Source organism: Simochromis diagramma, unplaced genomic scaffold (assembly GCF_900408965.1).
Source record: "Simochromis diagramma unplaced genomic scaffold, fSimDia1.1 OVJJ01000802.1, whole genome shotgun sequence".
Lineage (NCBI taxonomy): Eukaryota > Metazoa > Chordata > Actinopteri > Cichliformes > Cichlidae > Simochromis > Simochromis diagramma.
This window is the reverse complement of record NW_024387492.1, coordinates 14,594,599-14,617,265: the sequence shown is the minus strand read 5'-3', so window position 1 is coordinate 14,617,265 and position 22,667 is coordinate 14,594,599. Positions and strand designations below refer to the sequence as shown.

The 22,667-nt window shown below is 39.8% G+C and overlaps 2 protein-coding genes across 3 annotated transcripts in view; one reads left to right on the top strand and one right to left on the bottom strand.

Moving 5' to 3' along the window:
- Positions 1 to 14,798, bottom strand: part of extl3 (exostosin-like glycosyltransferase 3) — a 37,485-nt gene extending 22,687 nt beyond the window's left edge. Inside the window, exon 1 of the mRNA XM_040018544.1 lies at positions 14,570 to 14,798. The gene's annotated coding sequence lies outside the window, so the exon portion shown is untranslated. The remainder of the gene's footprint in view (positions 1 to 14,569) is intronic.
- A 1,044-nt stretch (positions 14,799 to 15,842) lies between these two features.
- riox1 (ribosomal oxygenase 1) lies at positions 15,843 to 22,640 on the top strand. 2 transcript variants are annotated; one of them, XM_040018554.1, is made up of 15 exons: positions 15,843 to 15,992; positions 16,127 to 16,270; positions 16,364 to 16,506; positions 17,120 to 17,219; positions 17,895 to 18,008; positions 18,357 to 18,463; positions 18,550 to 18,657; positions 19,110 to 19,144; positions 20,790 to 20,968; positions 21,280 to 21,384; positions 21,477 to 21,618; positions 21,724 to 21,844; positions 21,940 to 22,039; positions 22,125 to 22,211; positions 22,408 to 22,640. In XM_040018554.1, the coding sequence occupies exons 1-15, from the start codon at positions 15,906 to 15,908 to the stop codon at positions 22,465 to 22,467; spliced, it is 1,632 nt and encodes a 543-aa protein (XP_039874488.1). In that variant the 5' UTR covers positions 15,843 to 15,905; the 3' UTR covers positions 22,468 to 22,640. The 2 variants fall into 2 exon arrangements, with proteins under 2 accessions (XP_039874488.1, XP_039874489.1); XM_040018555.1 differs by having other exon boundaries at positions 15,844 to 15,992; positions 16,370 to 16,506.
- Positions 22,641 to 22,667: the final 27 nt, after the last annotated feature.

The following is a 22,667-nucleotide window of genomic DNA, read 5'->3' as shown; positions in this document are numbered from 1 at the left end:
ATCCTCTGACATCTTTAATTTTTATTTGGCCTTTTTTTCCTGCCAGAAATTCGCACAGTAGGCAAAAATATAATCATGTATTCTTCGGTTTCCCAAAACTGGTTAGTTAGCTTTGTTACTTTGCTCCTTCCTGAAAACAAAGGGCAGAGTTGGCAGAAAAACATGAAGCTGGTTTTTGTCGCTTTCCTTTAATTAAGGTTCCAGTTTTATTGCTTTTTGAAAACACGTATTCATGATGCTGGACAGACTCTCTTTGTACACAAACTCAGACAAAATAACGTCCAATTTAATGTAGAGAAAAAGATTTTAAAAATACAACAAAGAATTAGAGTTTGCTACAGAGGACAGGAAGGAGAAGTGAATGCGCTCAAGTTACACTGAATCCACATTCAAACAGATGCATGAGATGAGGTGCCTGCTGAGCAAAATTCAGGCGAGATGCGCAACTAATTCTTCTTGAAGTGGTATGAAAAGCAGTATTTGACAATTTTCCTTTGGCATTTCCTCTTCCCCAACAGCACGGTCATGCTTTTTATGTTAAAATTGTATTTACTTAGGAGCTGAGTGTTATCTAGAGCATCTATTGGTTCACATACTCCAGCGTCCTTCTGCGGTCTCTTTGCACAAAGAGTTTCCCAGATATTGTTTTGTATCGAGAATTGTTGTGAAACTAAAAGCTTAGACTGACTGTGACATACAGAATTGACTGGGTTTTTCACAGTTATTGCTTTATCCACAGTGCAGACAATATCTGACTGTGACAGAGAGGAGACAAGCTAAGGGAGAAAATTACATCTACAGAGATAAAAGATAAACTATAATTTGCTGTCAGTTGCCTCCGGATTGCCAAAGGTCTCTCACCCGGTCGGCTTTCAGCAGCGTGATGGAGGTGTCAGTTTGTTGCCTGTGCCAGACAGGCTCCATTGTCCAAAAATCACAGGCCGGTCTGGGCTCAAATCCCAAAACGACAAACTTTTGTCCGCAACCACCTGCGAGTCTTTAATTGCACTTCTTTGTTTTTCCATTTGAAATGCATTTGAAGCTCATGCCAAGCCCATGTATTTATAAAACTTTTAAAAAGACTTTGAAGTGTAATCATGTCAGATCTGGCAACCTGCGATCTCTATGGAAAAATATATATTTTGAAACGGTCTGGAGAGTGGTTGCTGGAGGTTGTTGGCTGCTGCTGGATGAAATTGGTTGCACGGTCACCTGTAGTTTGCATGGAAGTCACATATTTGTTTTCAAACACTTGTAATTTACTCTCTGAGCGGCATTTGAATTATGAAAATTGTGACATACACCGACAACAGAGAATGTTTGCCTTTAAAGTAAAAACTGTGCCATACTGCTACAACCAACACGCTTCAGATAAGATAAGATAAGATAAAACTTTATTAATCCCTCGGGTGGGTTCCTCTGGGAAATTCGGTTTCCAAAAAAGCACAGCAACGACAGAAGTTACAGAGTTACAGAATATTATATATATATACACATATATAAATAAAGAGACATATATAAATAAAATATACAAAGGGGATAAATAGAATAAATAGGAATAAAAATAAAAAATAAAAATACAAGTGAAATTGCACATTTGGCACAAGTTTTACTTACAAACTTACAAACATGCTCTTGTTTCTGGTTTGTGTTGCACTTTTCATAGGTTCACTATGACTTGGTGAATGGTTTGCAAGTGTTTGCAGACAAGCTGGGGTCTTCCAAGCAAATTAATGGTAACCAGTGTAATCTACTTACAACCAAAGGAATTGTATACGTCTTTGTGACCAAATGCTCGCAACTGTTCGTCAACCAATCGAGGAATCCACTTTTTTTTTTTCTTAAGACCAGTGGTTCTCAGGTGGTCTGCAACCAGTCTCTAGCTGTGTGTGACTTAAATAAGCAGGAATTGTGATTATGACTTTTGCCACTGTACAGCCTTACTGGGGCTTACTGGTTGCATGGATTAATCAATGTTCTTTGAGCTTCTAGTGCTGCCAGAGGTCTGAACAACAAAGCAGGATTTGAGCCTATCTAAGTAACTTCAGGCTTAACGCTTGGTTTTCTTTACTGTGAAGGTGATTCCTTTCTTATCAGGGTACATCACCATGATAACATATCATGCAAATACAATTTGCTCTGGAGCAGGCTAGACTCCAGATTTAAGATCAACAAGAATGAAATCACCACCTACTGACCAATCAATGCTCTGGAAAACAGCCTTAGCATTCTGGGAATACCTTAAACAATCTGTACGCAGATGGCACGAGGATTTAATGTTTTTGAATATTTTCCAATGTCTTTGCATGTCCCTGCACCTATATTGCACATAGACTAAGCCTACATTTGAACTGAATTTAGTTTTTGTTTGATCTTTACACTCACAGAGGCTGCAGCAGAAAGAATAAAAACTAAAACTATCCTTTAAACATGAATTTAATAAAACCTTAATCATAACCAATACCTCAATAATAGAGTAGCTCTTTTCCAGTCTTACTGACCAAAGCACTTAAAACGCACGCTTTAAATACTATATTATCCACACTGCTCTTCCACTCATACACGCACTCCTGCTTGTGCTTTGACTGCAGCAGCAGCTGCTGTATAATTTTAACTTCCTTTGGAAAACCAGCCGCTTTACTGCCTTACATATATCCATGTTTGTGATTGGTCAGAGGATGACAATGCCATCCCTTGCATGTGAATGCACAGAAGAAACTCTAGGTTAACTTAATGAGTTGATAACCAGCTTCGCGTGACTGCGTATGCTGATGACATTAGTAAGGGACGTAAATCTAGATAACGAGAAGATACCCTAGGTGTGTTGAATTTTCTTCTTTGCGCACAAAAAATGTGGAGGACTCTCACTGGTATTTTCTTTTAAAATTCACTTCTGTAATATTACAAATGAGTAGCGCTGATTCATCAATTATTTTTTTGTTAGACCCAGAATAATGAGAACTTCTGTCAGTCTCTCGAGTGATGAGCAAAGTCAGTTCTAAGAAAAGAAACTTTCGGGAAACCAAAGTTCAAACCGTCTTTTCATCCTCTAAGTAACGACGCGTCTAAATGACACATCCCTGTCCCTTGTCAAGCTACACTGTCAAATCTCGTCTTTACAGTGAACTTCTATGCTTGAATGCCTGCAACTGGTATTTCACCCATTCATTACCAAAAATCTAATTACAGGCTGCCACATGGTACTCATTTAAACATTTGAGTCTGCATAATTACTTTAGTCAGAGATGAAATAGGACAGAAGAGTCTGAGGCCACAAACAAGCCTCTCATGCACTCTTCCTCCTGGCAGAATCTAGTAAAATCTCACCCTAAATGGAAACTACTAAAAATAACTTTAACTCATTATATGTGGCCTCTGTATATTTCTCACCTTTGTATTTATACTGTTCACTTCACATTTATACTCTTATCTTCAGCCAAAATAGTACAGAATCTCTCAGTTTGTGGGATTTTTGGGGGGTCCAGGTGCTTTCATTATCCATTTCCTGTTAAAGCCACGCAGATTTATAATAAAATAAGTATTCATCTCATTAATCACCATCTTAGAACATTTCACAAGCCCAGATGTCACAATTTTGAAAAGGCATGGTCGACCCCAATTAGTCGCTTTGGCTCTTATCACACTTTATCTGGAGCAAAGTGAATCCAGCCGTCACAACTACACGAAGTTCAGTCTCTCTGTGTTACAACAGTTCGTCCGAGGCAGGAAGAAGAATGAGGGCAGAGAAAATGAAAGAGTTTTTCTGTATTCCAGAGTGGAAACTGCTTCTCTGATTGAACACATGTCAAGTTCACTGCCGCAGAGGCTCTGGTGTGTCAAAAAACCCTCTTTTTCCTCAAAGAAGCAACATCTAAAGTAAAGCTGTGTAACATACACCAAAGCACAGGGAGTTCCAAATCCCGATTTTCTCTATGTATGCTGAATATATTATAGGACAAAAAAAAGAAGCATTTTGTGGATTATGCTTTCTTTCTTACTGAAGTTAAACTGACTTATAAGACCGACACCATTAATGTCTGCGGATTAAACATGAAGCAACAAATGCGGCTGAATGAGTTAATTAATGCTGGGAAGTAGCTTATTTTATTTTATTTTTACATTTAGACAAGTCTGGCACCGACTGGTGAAAAGTTCGGCTGCTGACGTGAATGCCTGATTGTGTCTAGGAGGTGGGGTCTTTATGCCAACCTTAAGGAGAGATGTCTGACAACCTTAAAAATTACTTTCCTTATTAAATTATAGCATGCCATTTGGTATTCCTTTTCCATAGCCTTGCATCTTTTAAGACTTTGTGGTTATGTATATATAACCGAATGCAATTATTCACAGTTGGCTTCAACTTTGTTACTTTTTAATTAGTTTGTCTCAACACAGATACAGCAGACCTACTTTTATCCTGTTAACAAGTAGAGAAAGTAGGTGAAGAAGGGGAGATGATATTGCTTGAACTTCCTTTCAGTTAATTTGTCCAAAAAACGTAAACCCAAACTGATGCCAATTGTAGCAGGTTTGTAGTTGTTACATTGATATTTAAAATCATGGAGTATGGTCTGGTAGTAATCGACCCCACTGCCAATAAACACCTGACAGGCAATAATTTCATTGTACTGGAAAACATGACAATAAAACTTGAAACTATAAAAATAAACTATCTTATGTAATTAAGTGAGCTTATACATCATTTGTTTGTTTTTATTAACCTTTTTTGTTCCAGAGAAGCAAAGACCTGTATTATTTACAATAAAAAAATAACTGAACAGTTCTTTAATATTAGGCTTTTGCAATGCTAACGTCAAACAACAGATAGATATCTTTATAAACCCAAGCAGAATACCATCCAATTCTCTGTTAAGCTTATAGAAGTCAACAACACTGTTGTGAGCTGACACCACACAAACACATTATGTTTACATTATTATCAGTGCACAGCTCCTGCATCATTCATAGTAACAAATGCAAGCAGTAATTATAATTGCTGCACCAATCCAAGTTTTTCCATTTCCAAACCAACACAGACGCTTTGATTACTACTGATATCGAGCACAAATCTGATAACAGTATTCAACTAATACACTTGAAATCCATCCTTTAAGTTTAAGGCAATATAAAATATGACACATTTTTGACAAATTTACTTAATATGCCTAATTTTTTGGACTAATCCTCTCAAATTCTTAAATCAAGGAGAGTCCATAGGTTTATGCTTACTATTGTTTTTTGCAGACGCAGGTTTCTCCTTTTTCTGCACCTTCTCTCTCACACAAACACGGTAAGAGATTGCACTGACTAATAAACCTTTATGTTACTCTTAGCGCAAGAGAGAGAGAGAAGCTAAAGCATCATCTCGTTGAAGTCCTTCAATCACTGAATAACTCCCCAGTTGCTGCGTCTTTGCCATTAGCTTCCTTCATGCTACATTAGCTGTCCTGCTAGCTGCTGTTGTCATGCAGCAAAGTAAACACAGAACAATAAACCACCCGCTTCAATTTCCCAAACCGCCCATCCTCAATTCCTCTTCTCGCCTTAGCGCCTCCCACCAGAGATGCAAGTGGAGGAGGCGTGGTAGAGACACAAGGAGAGAGGGGTCGAGGCAACATGCACTTAACTAAATAACATATCCTCTCCTTGGAGCAGTCACTTTAGAGCAACACTGATTAAATACAACCCAAGTGCATCATAAATAACTTTGTTATAGATGCAACTACAGCTGTATTTTATGATCTCAGATTTAACTGTACTAATGTCATGTTTTATACTTAGGAAGACTTTTCATTATACAACACAATATGGCATAATCAGATAAAACATTATCGTTTTAAAAAAAATTATAATGATCACAGAAACAGTTAAGGGCAAAAAAAATGTATCATCCTAAATAATTGGAATAGTTATTTGATGAGTCCTTCTACTGCCGTGGTGTGCCATGTGTGCCACGCCTCGTTATGCCCTTTAGGGAACATAGCATTCTGAGATTGATTTCTGAGCTACAGGCTGGAGAACTGAGAAAACAATCAGGCACAAATAAATTAAATGAAAAAAAAAAAATAGAACTGAATTAAACAGATCAGTACGTTGTCAGCATCAGGCCAATATCCTGTGCCAATATCCTGTACAAATATCCAATGGGTGCATTCCCAGTAAAAATTATCAATACTGATCAAAATGAGCAAAAATGTTGTGACAATATTTTTTAAGCTGCATAGTGACTAAGTCACAGAGAGAGATCAATATCATCGACTTAATCTGAGGGATCTCCATGTGGCGATGGACAGCTGTCAGCAGAGGATCTGCAGATCATCCGTTATTCCTTTGACCAAAAGCTGCTCTTACATTATCACGTGCTACATGCGTTTAAAGTTCTGCCATAATCAGATATTTTTTAAAATCTTTTTCACTGCAAAATTAGAATTTATCATGCACTAACAAAAATCTATGCAGGCGTCCTGGTTTGTGGCAAACATAGATAAAACAAAATCATTACTGCAGTAGTAATCACACCTCTGCTTCTTTAACATCTACCTTAAAGAAGGCCATTCTTTAACCCTCATTTAGTTTTCATTGATGCCTGCAAGCCCCTGCTGCATCATTTGATTGTGACCTTTGGCTATTTTATAAATGTAGTGTTACATCCACCAACACGATTTGAAAGATTTCTCCCTCTCAGTCTGCCCTCGCAAAGTTGCGGACAGCCATCCACTCTGAACAGACTACAAATGGAAGTATGCCTCCAAATATTTGCTTGACGACTGAGTCTTATTGTGAGGTCTCTGCCAGTTCTCTCTCCCAGCATCAACACCACTCTGTGCCAGGGCTGCAATATCAACAATTGGGCTAAAGCCATAAATAGGACTAGTTTGTAAGCCTCAATAATCACATAGAAAAATAGCCTGTCTGGCTGAAACTCAAAAGTGATTTAAATCCACTGAACACTGTCTTTGCTCCATGAATATAACCAATTTCAGCACATTTCTCTTTGACAGTGTTGGCGTAAATATATTACGCCACTGACAATTCATTTTAAGACATGGAAGCTGTTTATGTCAAAACAGCTGCAGCTTTGAGTTAAACCCTGGAAATTATTGGCACTGTCAGACTGTAAATTAGGGATGTTCTTTGTTCTTAAACAGAGACTGGTGCTGTCTTTTTGTGATGCACTATGCTAAAGTTACAAGAAGTACATTATTTTTCAACTGATAAATTTCACATCAGCAGAATAGCTTAACATTGCAACAAACCAGGGACAGATGCACTTACATAACACAGGCACCAGCCACCAACCGTTTTTACTATTATATCATTAATTATCAATTAAGTGTTTAATCAAAGACATGTCTGAACTGAAGGTCAACAGTTAAAACACAACCCCAGCAATAAAGGGCTATACATAAAAACAGCTAAACCTAATGTCAAGGCAGGTCCTCACAAAGTCATACATGCTCAAACCTGACTCTCCCCTATGAATACTTTCCAGACAGAACAGTCAGCAGATAACACAGCGAAATTTAGCACACAAATAGTAAAATCCTGCCCTCTCAACATATAACTCCTCCTGTTATCTTGCCATAGCAGTGGCAGCAGCCCCGCTTGCCGTGTCCTCCCGAGAGCTCTTTCTCTCCCCCTTCCCGTGCAGGCTGGCGTAGACCATAACAGATTGACTCAGCCTGACAACAGCTGCCAGAAGCCCGCAAGCCTCATCCTCCAGACACTGATGGATTGTGGGAGGGGAGCCAGGGTGATTAGCCCCTTGACAAGGCTAAATTATTGCAGTGTACCACCCCAAAAGAGACTGCACCTGAGCGTCAATGTAGAGCTTTCACACTATTTTAAGTCATGCTGTTAATGACTACTCAGCCTCACAATGGGCTGAACTGTAAAGCTACACTGATGAAAAAAAAAAGGAAAAATCTTACCACGTGTTTAAATCAAATGTATTAAAAAGTGAAGGAAATGTCTTCCAGACTGACAATCAACTTTTGCAATAAAGCAGTTATTTTCAACTGCTTCAGTCACGAGTGGCTCTTACAGTACCTTAAGGGTAACAATGAAATGACTAAGGTCCACTAGGTGTGCACAAAACTGTTTTTCCCATTTAAAACATGTTGCTTTTTGCTCAGTCAAGCTAAAGTACAATATAGCAAGGCAACCTCCAAGCAACTTGGACAACGGATTCGCACAATGAAATTTTTCACATTTGCCAACCAACTGACAATAGTTGCAGCAACCAAACGCTCACTGAAACTAGGAATTTTGGGGACTTGTGATCCACAGTCTGCCCTGGCAGCTTCATTTAATCCCTGAAAGTGGTGACATCTCTCCCAGAGCTCCAGTTTGGTGACATCTCTCCGTATCTTGTAGAGAATAACTTGGAGCAACGACAATCACTCTCAAACAGATCGGTGAAGGTTTGCAAATAACTACCATTTAATTTCTAAACAGACAGACTGATTGCAACGTGTTGGCAATCAACTCATCAACACCACAACACTTTACAATAGAGGACTCAGATCGCTAGTTGCCAACTGGCAAGGTGAATTTGCAGGTAATTCGCAATCTTGCAGCAACTTTGTAACCATGTGTGGCAGAATTTCATCATTTCTGTTTCAAATCTATGAGGATCTGCCTGAACTCTAAAGGCAAGTAGTTCGTGTGAATTTCTGTGTATGCAGATAGGAACCATTTTCAAATTATCATCGTATTACCACAAACAGATTGCATGTAATTGCAAACCTGACCCATTCAATTATGCACGTTTATAAATCACTTCATAATCCTTACCCAATGCGCCACAGTCTAGCAACTTACAATCGTCACCTTGACTTCGCCTCAAAATTTATATTCAGTAGATAGATAGACAGAGACATAGACAGAAACAGATGGGAAACTATTCTCTCCACAAATGAAAAAAAAAAGGTTTTTACTATTGTTTGTGCATTAGGTGTCTTGAAGTTTAGCTTAGCCTTCGGGTTATAGTCTCCCTCTCTGTCAAAAAAAAAAAAAAAATCCTCTGTACATTTCCTAGTTGCAGATTATATCTGACTTTATACAAAACTTGTGCAGTTTTACATTTTTTAAAATCCATGACCTTCACAGTTTTTTACCTGAAAACAAAATATCGTGTGGTCTCTAAATCCTACATCATTAATGATCCTAATTGGGGATTTTATAAGTTTATACAAATGTTTGAAGTAAAGATTTTTATGGAGCAGGGCGATAAAATACTTAAATCAATTATCATACAAAACTCTCCTAATTAGTGTCTTGAAACATGGTCAATATAACGTCAACAGAACTCATTCCATCCATGTTTGGACAGACAACATGAAAAGAAAATGACAATCAGTATAACACAGATCTAAACAAATTTAAATAATATTTTAAACATTTATATTTGTTCAAATTCAATTATAACTCGTTTCTATAAAACTATTTCCAGTTTCCAAAAGCTGCTACGAATCCTCTCCAGCACACCGACTCAGTTTAATCTCCATCCTGAAGCCTCATAGTCGCTCTAAGGACGGGAACTGACTGCAAGTAGTCACAGCCTTGCCCTACCCGTCTTCAAAACAAGGCAAAAGGATCACAAGTTTATTGTGCTTTATTTGTTGCAGTAATTTTGATCATGTCAAAGTCCCAAACTACTGTTTTCCCTAGTGTGACTGTAGTATTATTGGAGATGAGTGAGCCGAGAAATCCTACTGCTTGCAGGCGGTGCATGAAGAGCTGCTGTTTGCTAAGTAAAAGCAGGACTGTCATTCTGCTCTTTTCTCATTTTCTGAGCCGCTGCATCTGTTTTTGTCAGAAGCTTCACTCAAAACATTTACTTCTGTCTTCTAGTGCAAAGAAACCATTCTTCTGTGTTTCAATAAACAAATGGAACAAGCTGTCCATGGTTTATGTTGCCTAACTTTTCCTGCCGTTTAAAGCAGATTTAGAGGATGATGCAGAGTAGCAGAGCTCACTCCTCCATAGTGTGACCAGTCAGCTATTCAAGTAGCTCTAAACCTCTGCATTTTCTCTGACAAGAGCAGAATAGTTTGATAGAATCCAAGTCAAGAGGCACAAGCTCTATTTGATGATTCATCCAGGCCCTCGTCACAAAAGACAACGCAATTAATGTCTTCAGTGTTTGAAAACCACAGCCGAACCCTCTCACTCTAGTGTGGTAAAAAACAAATCAGGACTGCCATAAAGAAGCACCTCCATCTCCTTCCACGGTATAATTATCAGCACGAGCAATCAAGCCAAATTCTGACCACTTTTCTCTTCATCACAGTCAGTGAGAAAATAACAACTGGGCCATTTCACAGCAGATATTTAGATATTTTGGCCTGCGATAGCAGTCAGAAAAGCACAGGTGTCAGAATCTCAGTGAGCTGGCAAGGACATACCTAGCAGTCTGAAGCTGAGAAACAGAGACACCTAAACAGAATTCAAGAATTATTCATGTGATTTAATTAGCTGTCTAACATGGGGATGGTCTCAAGTGGCTGAGCTGAAGATGTTTCACCTCTCATCCAATAAGCTTCTTCAGTTCTAACAGCTGATGGGGAGTATTGAACTTATAAAATAAGTCCAGCTGCCTACACAGGCGACATCATAATAATAAACATCTGAACATTCATGAGCAAACCAAAACGAGTTACTCCTCACTGTCAGTGCAGCTCCCACCAGGAAGAGGATACTGTACCAAAATGAACTTGGCTTTTACAACAAACTTGGAGACAGGCCAGTGGGGAATGGGTTGGATGCTCATTCATACAGTGCTTTCTAGTCTTACTGACCACATATCAGTCTACAGTCATACAGCACTTTACTCTTTGTACTTAAGCCCTTCATCTACCTCACATCCTTGGCCAGTACAAAATTAATTTAACATCAATATCTTTGGATATGGATGGAAGCATGAGTATCTGGACAAAACCCATGCAGCCACAGGGAGAACAAGCAAACTCTATCAAGATCAGATGATTTGAGCCATGGGCCTCCTTGCTGTGAAATGACTGCAAACCAATGCAGCACCTTGCTGCCCAATTTGGGTGTCTGACCTCTTCCAGTGACAAAGCCGAGGCTGCTGCGCATCTAAGTACTAATAATTACAAACACTATGTCCCAAGTGAGTAACTACAGACCTATTTAAAAAAAAAAAAAAACAAGTGTCACATTGTTAGTTTGGAAAATCCCATCAGCATCAGGGCCAGGAAACCTCACTCTGGTAGTGCAACCACTTTGCTGCTTTTAGAGCAACCAAACACACTGCACTGCTTTAAGGAAGGTCACATGTGCGTTTCCTGAGGTTGCTGGAGTTACCCTGCCTACATACGACTACCTATTTGCACACAGTGTATTGCACTCAGGTGTACTTTCATTAAAATGTGAAGTAATTTAACATTTCTGAATATTTTGCCCTGCCAGCCCTGAATAGAGTGCACAGAATGCAAACAGCTTCATTATGACTAGCTGACCAGCATTAGCATAAACACCGATAACGACTGTGGTTGTTCAGGTGCTTATCAATATTTCACTACTGACCAGTCTGGAACCTGGTTATACTGGTTCTCATACAGTAGGATTCTGCCAGATGCATTTGGTTTAAATCAAGCATATTCACTTCTAACCCAAACAGGATCCCATGCCAAAAAAAAAACTGACTTCAAATCCAGAGCCTCATATTTTCATCTACAAGGTGACTCCCACCGTTCATAAGCAGCAAGTACTTCCCTGAAGCTCCTATATAACTATTAATCCTATAGCATATAATATACTGACGTAACACAGCTAATTTTTCACTTGAATGGCCACTAGACATGATAAAATTTAATATACCTCAGGTATGTGTTTAACAAGAAAAGGATATTAGCAAGCATATTGTACCTTCTGGGAAATGCTAGTTTTAACACTGGTGTGTCTTGTGAAAGATGTTGATTGCTACTGTGTGTGACCACAAGAATAAGAAATCACCCAACCCCTCAAAAAATAAATAAAAACAACACGTGGCAGTGACACCTCCAAAAACTAGATAAATATCCTTATCCACAGAAGAACACACGCTGCCCTGTAATGCCCATATTCATCCACACTGTAGTCCAATCTAACCTGTATAAGTGTGGAAATTTCTAACCACACAAACAGCTGTTTGGTGATATTTCAGCTTTTGGAGAGATCTTTATTGGCATTCTCTATGATAGATTTTGTGCTGCATCATCACAAAAACACAAGTCTCTTTCGTTTATTATCATGATGCAAACACTTTAACAACCTGCTCTTGTTCATATCTCAGCACAGCAAGCAAAACATCAAGAGACGGAAGAATTCCTTCAAATAAAAACACTTCCTGTGATAACATCAGACACCGGCACTAACCGGATAGGAAGAAACTGCTGCCCAGTCTCAGACAGAACTCTAATAACACATCACAAATACAGACACGATTATCAATATTGGTTTTAAGATAGGGGAAAGTACATAAGCTCCAGGTGCAGTGTTCACAGAAGCCAATTTCCCTGCACTCCTCTTTCAGAATCAGAGTGTATTCAGCAGCTTTCACCAAGCGTCAAGTACAAATATAACATGTACTCAAACTCATTTGTCTCTTAAATATGATCTACTGACTTAAACGTAAAAGTAAACAAAAGGTATAATCTGATAATGCAATTCATTAAAGGCACAAATGAATTAACCTCACAGCTACAGCTCTACAACTCTGATACAGCAGCTATTAAGTGGAGACCTTGGGCAAAGACATGTGAGTGAAAACTGGTTCACTGGTTATAGAAACATGCTTTAAAAGCACTGCCCCAGGCAGAAACCTAAGGCTTCCTAAAAACATGCCAAGCCTTGCCTTAATATCAGCTACAGGGCTTTATATTCCACATCTGCAAAGAGCTCACTCAGAGTGGACTTACACTCACTGGCCACTTCGTTAGGTACAACCACTCATAAATGCAAATATCCAATTAGCTAATTACATGACAGCACCTCGTTGCATTCAGACATTTAGGCACGCTGAAGGTCAAACCAAGCATGTAAATAACTTCACTTTTTTGCAATTCTCTGACTGGGAAAACATTACCTGGTCCTGGTCTCCATTTCTGCTGTGATTTTCAGGTGATAGAGACAAAATTTGGAGTAAACAACATGAAAGCTTGGATCTTTTCTGCCTTTTATCAATGGTTGATGCTGCTGCTTGTATAATGGAACACTGTCACACTCTGGTTGCCTTAGTACCAACAGATCATCGTTTACATGCCACAGTGTACCAGACTGTCCATCCCTGCCCTCCGGCAGGATAACAGTCTTCCTACATAGATCAAATCATCTCAAAGTGCTTAAACACAACAATGAATTTACTGTACTCAAATGACCCCCACATGTGCAGTCGACAAATCTGCAGTAACTGTGTGATGCTATTACTTCAATAAGGACCGAAATTACTCCCGAATGTTTTCCTCATCTTGTTAAATCCATGCCACAAAGAATTAATCGTTCAGAAAGCAAAGGCGGGTCCAACCTGGTACTAGAAAGGTGTAACAAAAGAAGATGCCACTGAGTGTAAGACAATACTCTGGAAAACTCCCTCACTGCTTTTAAAAAGTTTCATGCACTCAGTCTTAAACAATCACGTCCAGTTTTTGTTTGAGCTCAGTTTAATGTTGTGGTTATCTGGTGAGTTTACGTAATTTTCGTTCTACCCTCGTTTAAATAAACGAGATGATAGATGGCAACTGAGTAACGAATGCTGAGTTTAGTCAAAAAACACAAGGCAGCACATTACTCATATTATGGGAATCAATACTAGTTAATGGGGTGGAACAGCCAGGAGATAAAGTCACTGAAAATAATATCTAAAAAGGAGAAAAAAAGCCAACTGATTAAGTGGTTAAGATGCAGTCCATGACTTAAAGCCATTTTTAAACTTTTCCAATCGTTGTGTTAAAACTAAAAAAATGTCATTACAATTGACTGCCTATTATAAAAGCAAATTATTATTTATTATTGGTGTGTAAACGATGACCGGTGAGATGCTGAAACTGTCGTCAGTATATTAACATGAAACATGAATATAAATTATCACGACTGACAAGCAGCTCGATGTTGAACTGGCAGCGACATTTGTGACAATCTACACGCCATAAAAGTGGCGCAGGTTTTGCAGGTGACAATAAAAAAAAATAAAAAAAACGGGGGTTCAAATATTAAAGATCGAAATTTTTTCGGGGCAGCCCAGGTGGGTCATATTCAGACAACATTACAGCAAAGCCTCGACTACACCGGCTGTGTGCCGAGATCAAAGCAAAACACACTCACGACTAGCAGGGGCTACAGAAATCCACTCAACTACCTTTCGGGACTTTGAAAATTCACATCTAGGAACCAACGAGAACGAGAGGACATATTAAAGATGGCCAGGGGATTGCAGGGAACCACACAAGGGGCTACAAATCTCATCTCTCCAACTAGCTAGCGTGCTAGCCAGCAGTGGTCACAACAAAACGCATTTGCTCTGTACTACACTGGCAGACTGATGTTAGCTTCAGCGGCTACAACTCACCGGGATAGAGGAGTCCAAGATGTCCTAAAAAACTGAGTGAAAGGCGCCAGGAATATCTGACACACCGCAGAAATCTCCGTGTGCTGAATCTGCAGGTCTACAGTCTCGGGACAAGCCTGCGGTGTTGCAGCATTTTCATCTCGCACCGCTTCCAGCACCATTAAAAGCTGCACTGTTAGAGCGATGGCTGGACAAACAGCGCCGACCGCACGCAGCAAAGCATTATGGGAAACTGTGTCGATGCTACGGTGCCGTCAAACGCTGGAAATGCAGTGAAACTGCGCCACCTGGTGCCGGCATTATGGACCATAAAAACAGATGTCTTCTAACAGGTGAACGGTGAAGTGGCTTATAGTTGGCCTATAGTTAATTAATTGTTCAACTGACGAGTTCATTAATTAGCAATTATTTGCCTTCATTCTTTTTCTTGTTTAATTTTTTTATTAAGATATTTTATCACTGTTGTATGTGACTTTGTCCATTACCTATTGAGCCTTCAATGTGGGTCTATTTAGGTATCATAAAGTCAAATAAGGACTGTCAGCTGTGTACCAATCTGACTTCTGCACAACAGAACTGATGGTCCCAACCCCATTAAAAAGGCAAGAAATTCCACAAATGAACCCTGAGAACACTTCTGAACAAACTAGCAGGTGTAGAAGGCCCCTACTGGTCCATATCTATGGGACTGATTTTTCCTAATAACGCCCACTGAATAGAATGATAACATCCAAAGTGGGTGAAAAGGCCCACCTATGAAGTGAAAACCATTTTAGGTGACTACATCATGAAGCTCAATGAGAGAAGACCAAGTCAACAAAGCAAAGGATGGCTACTTTGAGGAGTCAAAAATATAAGACATATTTGAGTTACTAATCTATTTTGTATTTGCTGCATAATTCCATATATTTTGCTTCATATATTTGATGTCTTCAGTATCTATCAACAATGTAGAACGTTATAAAAAAAAAAAAAAGAAAAAACATTAGCCTTTCTCTGTTGCTTCATTATCTTTTGGGAAAAACCTTTTTGTTTTTGGTAAATTTTTTGATTATTTTCCTGCCATCATAATGCTGTACAACAAAACATTTTTTACAATAAACTGTTTTAATTATTTTTAAATTCACACTGGTTTACTTAAGAAGACGAAGAACAAGGAGAAGAGGAGAGATAAATTGAAATAAATAAATTGAATCAGGTCAAATCAAGCACACGTCTGTAGGTGGCGGTAAAGAGTCCATTAGAGAACAAATCGACACAACATTCGTAGAAGAAGAAGGAGTAGCGCACAGGAGCATGTGTAGAAGTCGTGGGTGGGTGGTACATCGGGTGTGAAATGGAGAGCAAACACATGTCAGCTTTTGCCTTGTATCAAAATTTAAAACCGGACCAGCCTCCTCCGGCTAAGAAGCCTCCAGTGCAGGTACACACACGTAAAACCAAAGACTGAGTGTTTGATTGACTGCTGCACGAGGAGCAGCAATGACTCCAGCCCTCTCCTCTTTATCTGCACACGTCTGTCTTCTGGGCATTGTTTTAACCTCTCTGTTTTTATAGGTGGAAGTTAAGAAGAAAAAGAAAAAGGACAATGCAGCCTTTAAGCTCAAAGTCAAAGTTCAAGCAAAAGCTGAGAGGAAGAAGATGCGAAAGAAGCTTCACAAACCGTCACAAAAAGAGGAGAATCAGAAGGAAGTTCCGCCCGTGAGTGTGTTTACCTGCTAGTGTAAAGATAGAGGTTTAATGTCTCCTGAATTTCAAAAACGTGTAAGGCCTAATAGAGTGTGTATTTGTCAGAATCAGGTGACGGTGGAGTGTGTGAGCGCTGAGCCTCTCGAGACTCTGCTGGCAGACCTGGCAAAAGTCAACAACAGCAGGGAGAGAGCGAGCAAGCTGTTCCAGTGGCTCATCACCCCCATTCCTGACAAGATGTTCTTCAGGTACAAACAGCTGGCACTCTTTATTTCGAAGCTATATATATATATATATTCCTTTTTTTTTCTTTCAACCTTTATTGACACCCAGTAACTTTTAGTACACACTTTAATATTCTGCTCCTTCAGTTACTTTACCTCACTTTTCATTTAAGTCATTTACATGTGATAAGGTCCACAAGCACAATCAGGGGCCTTGTTTTAGGACCATGTATTAATGCTCACAAAACAATAAAACAGTTTGAAGCTAATAGGGGAGGAAAGGAGTAAGGCTGTGCCTGAGAATCTGTATTTCTTTCTGATGCTCATCAGGGAAAGTCCAAAGACTTTAGACACTGTTAAAACGTTATTATTCATGCACAGTAGTCTGGGGGATCTTCTGGGAGTGGTGATATCATTTTCCAGAGACCTGATTGGCCATTAGCCAGTGATTTTTATACATGTTGATCTTTAATCTTGAACATAAACTGCTCTGGAGCAGGTTAGGTCTGCAGCATAAGTGACCTGTCTGAGAAATGAACTGCTGCAGCAATACTCAAACCCCAGGGTTAACCAACTAACTTAAAGCATGCTTCTTAGTACAGGTCTTGGGTATTGATACATTTCCCTCTTTCCTCAGGGAAACATGGGAAAAAAAGCCCATCTTTGTCCAACGTAAGAATCCTGATTACTACAAGGGACTGTTCTCCACAGCAGAGCTCGATCGCATTTTCAGAGAGGTAAGAAACCTGAAACTAAGTCTTAAACTTAGTTAAAAATGGATACTGCGCTTTTGCTTTTTCAAAACATTGAATTAGCACCAGGTGAGTCAAGGGAAGGTGCAAGTGGAACCAAGTACTTGAAATGTTTGGAGAATGGGTGGATAAACAGAAGACATAATCTCCCCATCTGTGTTTATCAGGGGACATGATGGATGGCAGGCTTTATTGGCACTTTTAAGGATTGTAATCTGTTACTGGAAGTCTCACAAATGTTTTAACCAAACTGGCACCTTTTTTAAACCTCTAATTCGGGGATGTCAATTTGGCCCGTCAAAGGCAAATCTGGCCCACTGGACAGTTTTGGAACACGTGAAGTCGGACATAAATTTTGGGCTTTTAACTGTATTTTTCTGAAGTTTTACAGCTTTTCCTATTGATGAAGACCTCCGCCACAGCCATTCACATTACCAAAGTAATTAAGATATCTCAGGGATTAAGTGTTTAGTTAAACTTCTTTACACTGATAGAAAGGGGCGTTTCACTGGTCGACTGTATGTAGCCGCCATGTAAAATTAGAGACAACCCTGCTCTAATTGTGCAGACTAATAATCGTCCAGAGCAGTTTGGTCATATTTGTTAGTATAAATAAGGAATAAAGGTCCTGAATATTTGTTGACTTTTTTAATATTTTAGGAAGATGTTCAGTATGGAGTGAACCTGGATGTCACAAGTTACACTAATGGCAAGAGAGAGACTCACAATCCTCCAGGGAGAGTGCTCCCATACACTGCGTGGGACTTCTATGAGGTGGGGACAAAGTGCTGCAGGCTGCTGATTTATGATTATGTCTAAAGCAAGATTTCAGTGATTTCTGCATTTTTAATGTCCTGATTACTTTCCTAATAATTGGGCCCTTTGATGCAAATTAGCTGCATTCACTTTCTCTGTGGGGATCATTAAAGCTTATCCTCATTTTCATATTTTCTGGGACCACCTTCATTAAGAGAAAAATCAGATGTATATTTATGTACTAAGTAATATTTTAATTTGAATATTTTTCATTGCCGCATGATAGAAGTCATTCCATTAGCTGCATCAGTGTGCCATCTGCTCTGTGCTGCAGATTAGTAGTCATCTTGGTGTCTCAATTCCCAGAGTGGCTGCTCCCTCCGCATGCTGAATCCTCAGGCTTTCTCCTCCACGGTGTGGAACGTGCTGTCCATCCTCCAAGAGCAGTTTGGCAGCATGGCGGGAGCCAATATGTTAGTATTTGGGGCAAAAATCGGTCACATTGGGGAATACTCCATTTGTTTTGGTCTTGATCTGTGTATGCGTTTTCTTCAACCAGATACCTGACACCACCTGGCACACAAGGATTTGCTCCACATTATGATGACATTGAAGCCTTTGTGGTTCAGCTGGAGGGGAAGAAACACTGGCGAGTGTACAGCCCAAGGTGAAAAACGGCAGGGAAACTTTCAAAAAAAGAGCACCACAATTTTAAAGTGTACATTATGCGATGTCATTACATTAGTAAACCTCTGCAAATGTTTTAAATCAGCAAACTTGCATAACAGACTTATTTATAGTATGTGGGTCATGATGGACTAAAGTTTTATACAAAACTACTTAAGCATCCAAATCAGTGTTGATTGAACCCAGCGAAGCCTGAACCATAAAATAATTGGCAGAAAATTCTCATTTTTGTGAAAATGGGGTGTTTATTGAACCTTCAGACCAATTAAAACAATAATAAATTAAGTCAGTTTGCATATGTGGGTTTTAATTTGTTTCATTTTTTATATATATATATATATATATATATATATATATATATATATATATATATATTTTTTTTATTATTTATTTTTTCTCTTTCATTTTCTCTTTTTTTTCCTTTTCTTTTAGATCAGACGATGAGGTCTTGCCTGTGCTTTCGAGTCGTGAGTAAAAACAAAACTAATCGTCTTAGTAGTTTTTAACGGTTGCGTTTTATTAGCATAATTATTTGATGCCTTTGGGTCTGAACCTCATGGGATCCTGGGGCAGCAGGGGAATGGGTACTTTGTAAAAAGCACTTGTAATTAAAAGTAAGAGAATGATGGTGGAGTGGGTTTGATGAAGGAGGGCAGAAAAAGAAATATTTCATGTCTTGTGGTGTCACTTACAAATAAATTAAAAAAATTACAAACAGTTTCTAATCATAATATGTAAACATTATTATACATGGAGAAAATGCATGAATATGTAAAGATTTGCTAGCCCTGAAACAGGGCTAGCAAAGGGCTAGCTCTCAGCGAAGGCAGTCGCACTTTTCCTCCTCTCCTCCTTCCCCTTATCTTCCCTGCTTAGCCTCTATGTCCTTGTCTTGTCTCGTGTACATTACTTTCCCTGGAACACTCTCTCGCTGTCGTTCTCTAAAACCTAAAAGAGAATTATGGATTTGATCAACTGGTCTCTGAATGCTATTGACACCCTTTTCTCAACGAGAAGTCTGGGCTCGGGAGAGCCCGAGTGCCCTGGAGGGACTTTCCCTGCCGGATACACGATGGACGGGTGGCAGAACTGGAGAGTCATGTGCCTAGCGGGACTGTCGATCGAGGACGCTGAAGATATCTACCTATTCGGAACCATGATAACAGGGTTCTTGCTGATCGGAGCTGGCTTGGCCCTGGTTTTTCGGAGAAATAAGAGAGCGGAACCGGCTGTTCAAACCCCCCCAAGGCTGCCCGCTGGAATCAAAGCGATGGGACGAGGCGCGACCTCTCACAACGAACGCAGCATGGTTAACAACTTGGAGACGCTTACAACTGCTGTGAAGGCTCAAAACAACACCATTGAGCGTATGGGGGGATACATCAGAGAGAGGCCTGCTCAAAATGAGACCCTTGAGCGAAAGTTGGAACACATCGCGGAACGGATCACTGCAGTTGTGGGGTCTCAGAATCAAAAGAATGACAACACCACGGAACAGAAGTTTGATACCATCATGGGGAGGCTCGCGGCTCTCCAACGGGAGATTGAGAGACCAGCGTCAGAGTGTTAAAGAGCAGCTTGAAATTATCCTGGGCTGCTCGCATGGAAAATCAACAAAATCAACATCGTAATGCGGACACCACCACGGTGCCAGCTGCAAGCCCAAGGCTGGAGCCGAATAATCACTCCCTGATAACGACTGTGTGATGACTATTCTTCCCATCCCATGCAAGGCCACCTGGATTGGCTGGAGGACTGTTTACTTAGCCTGATAGGGCGAAGGACACTGTCTCAGCTGAACTATGGACACGCGCACACACATACACTTACACTGATAAGCACTCACTCATCCCTCAACTCATCACTCAACTTGTAACCCTATGTGATGTCTGTGTTATGTGTGTAAGGTCGGGGGGGGTCCCATTTTCACTGCAGGGCAACCTGTTTGTGACAAATAAAGCTTGATTGATTGATTGATTGATTGATTGATTGATTGATTGATTGATAAATTACTGATTTGTGGAAATAAAATGGTCTCTCTTGCTTGGAAAACAGAATTATAAATAAATATAATTAATGCTCAGGGGTGTCTGCTTTGTGATTTCTCTTCAGCAAACTTCAACCAGGCAGACATTGGTAAGCCGATCCTAGATGTGGTGGTAGAAGCCGGAGATCTCATCTACTTCCCTCGAGGTTTTATCCATCAAGGCAACTGCCTACCAGATGCACACTCTCTGCACATCACCATCTCCTCTTACCAGAAGAACAGCTGGGGAGATCTGCTGCAAAAGGTAGAAAAAACCTCCCTGTTTCCCCCTGTGATGCATGCAGATGAAGACAACGGCCGAACTCTGAAACCAGTACCAGTGCCAGTAGTGAGCAAAAGGGTATAAATCTTGCATCCAGCATGAAGTGGTTTTGCATTGCAGGTGAAGAGTAATAATCAAAGCAGTCTTTCCTGCTGACAGATGATACTAATGATTTCTGGTGGAGAGTATTTCGCTGACGGTTCATACATCACCTGTCTTTCTTAACCTAAGGATTGCCTAAGACAGTTATACTTACAAAGGGGTATTCATAATTTACTGCTCTTTTTTTTCAGCTGGTCCCAGCAGCATTGGAAGTAGCAATGGAGGAGGACGTGGAGTTTAGACGGGGTTTACCTCTGGACTACCTGACGTACATGGGAGTACAGAACTCCGACAAGGTATTTAAATGAAGTGATTTTTACCAACTTTTCAGGTGTTGTCCTCATTTACTCCCAATTACTAGCTAAAGACAAAACTTATCCTTGTGTAGGAAGACCCGCGTAGGGCAAAGTTCTTCTCTCGAATTGATAATCTGATGAAGAGGCTAACAAATTACGCACCACTGGATGCTGCTGTTGATCAGAAGGCTAAAGACTTCATTCATGACTGCCTTCCTCCCACTCTCACTCCAGGTATGTGATGGAGAGAGCTGTAATTGTTGCATTAGTTTTTTTTTTTTTTAATGAGCTGCATGTCACGATATTGCTTTTGATTCTAATTCATACCATCACCCACAGATGAACTGGTCACCAGTGTGAAAGGAGCACCTACGAGGTGGGAAGGTGGACAAGTAAAGGATGTGGGTGTACACATCACTACCCAGACTCAAATGAGAATTCTACGTGCTCAGTGTGCCCGGTAACACAGATTTTTTTTTATTGACTATATGTTAAGGCTACCAATTAAAGCAGAAAAGTGTCATTGTCATTTGTCTTGTAAATCTTTATCGCCAGGTTATGCAATGACGGCGATGCCGTTCATCTTTACTACACCACTGACAACTCCAGAGTTTACCACAAAGAGCAGCTCAAGAGTTTTGAAATAAAACCAGAGGTAAAGATTGGTAGATGTGTTTGTCATCAAATGTCAGGTCTCGTAAACTGTGCTAATGATGGGGTTGACTTGTTTTTCCTCTTAGTACACAGATGCTGTCGAGTTTTTGATCCATTCATATCCCGGCTTTGTGACAGTAGGAAGCCTCCCATGTGAATCTGCGCAGGACAGGGTAATTATTACCTTCACACACTCTGTTATGTTTAGTTTTGTTTTTGGCAGAAGGTGTCTTGTATGTGGCAGCTTATCTTCAGTGTTTTAGATGGGTACCTGTATAAACGGGGTTTCTGCACAGTGAAATCACTTGTTTAGTCCTGTGTTTCTCATTAGTGGTTGATCCTCATGTTTTTCCCTTTACTTTTTCCCAGATTGCTTTGGCTGAACTACTTTTTGAGAAGGGGATTATCCACACTGCAGAACCACTGTAGCACTAGATTCTTCCATCATGGTGACTGCATGAAGAGATCAAATCACTTTATACAAAATAAGATCTTCAGTGGAGAGCATGTCTGCTCCAAGTAGCCTTCATTAGCTCGACTGGAAATGGATAATGCATTTGTGATTTTGCTGTTCAACTAAAAATAAAAAATTTTATATTGTTTTTGGTCTTGTACAACCAGAATCATTA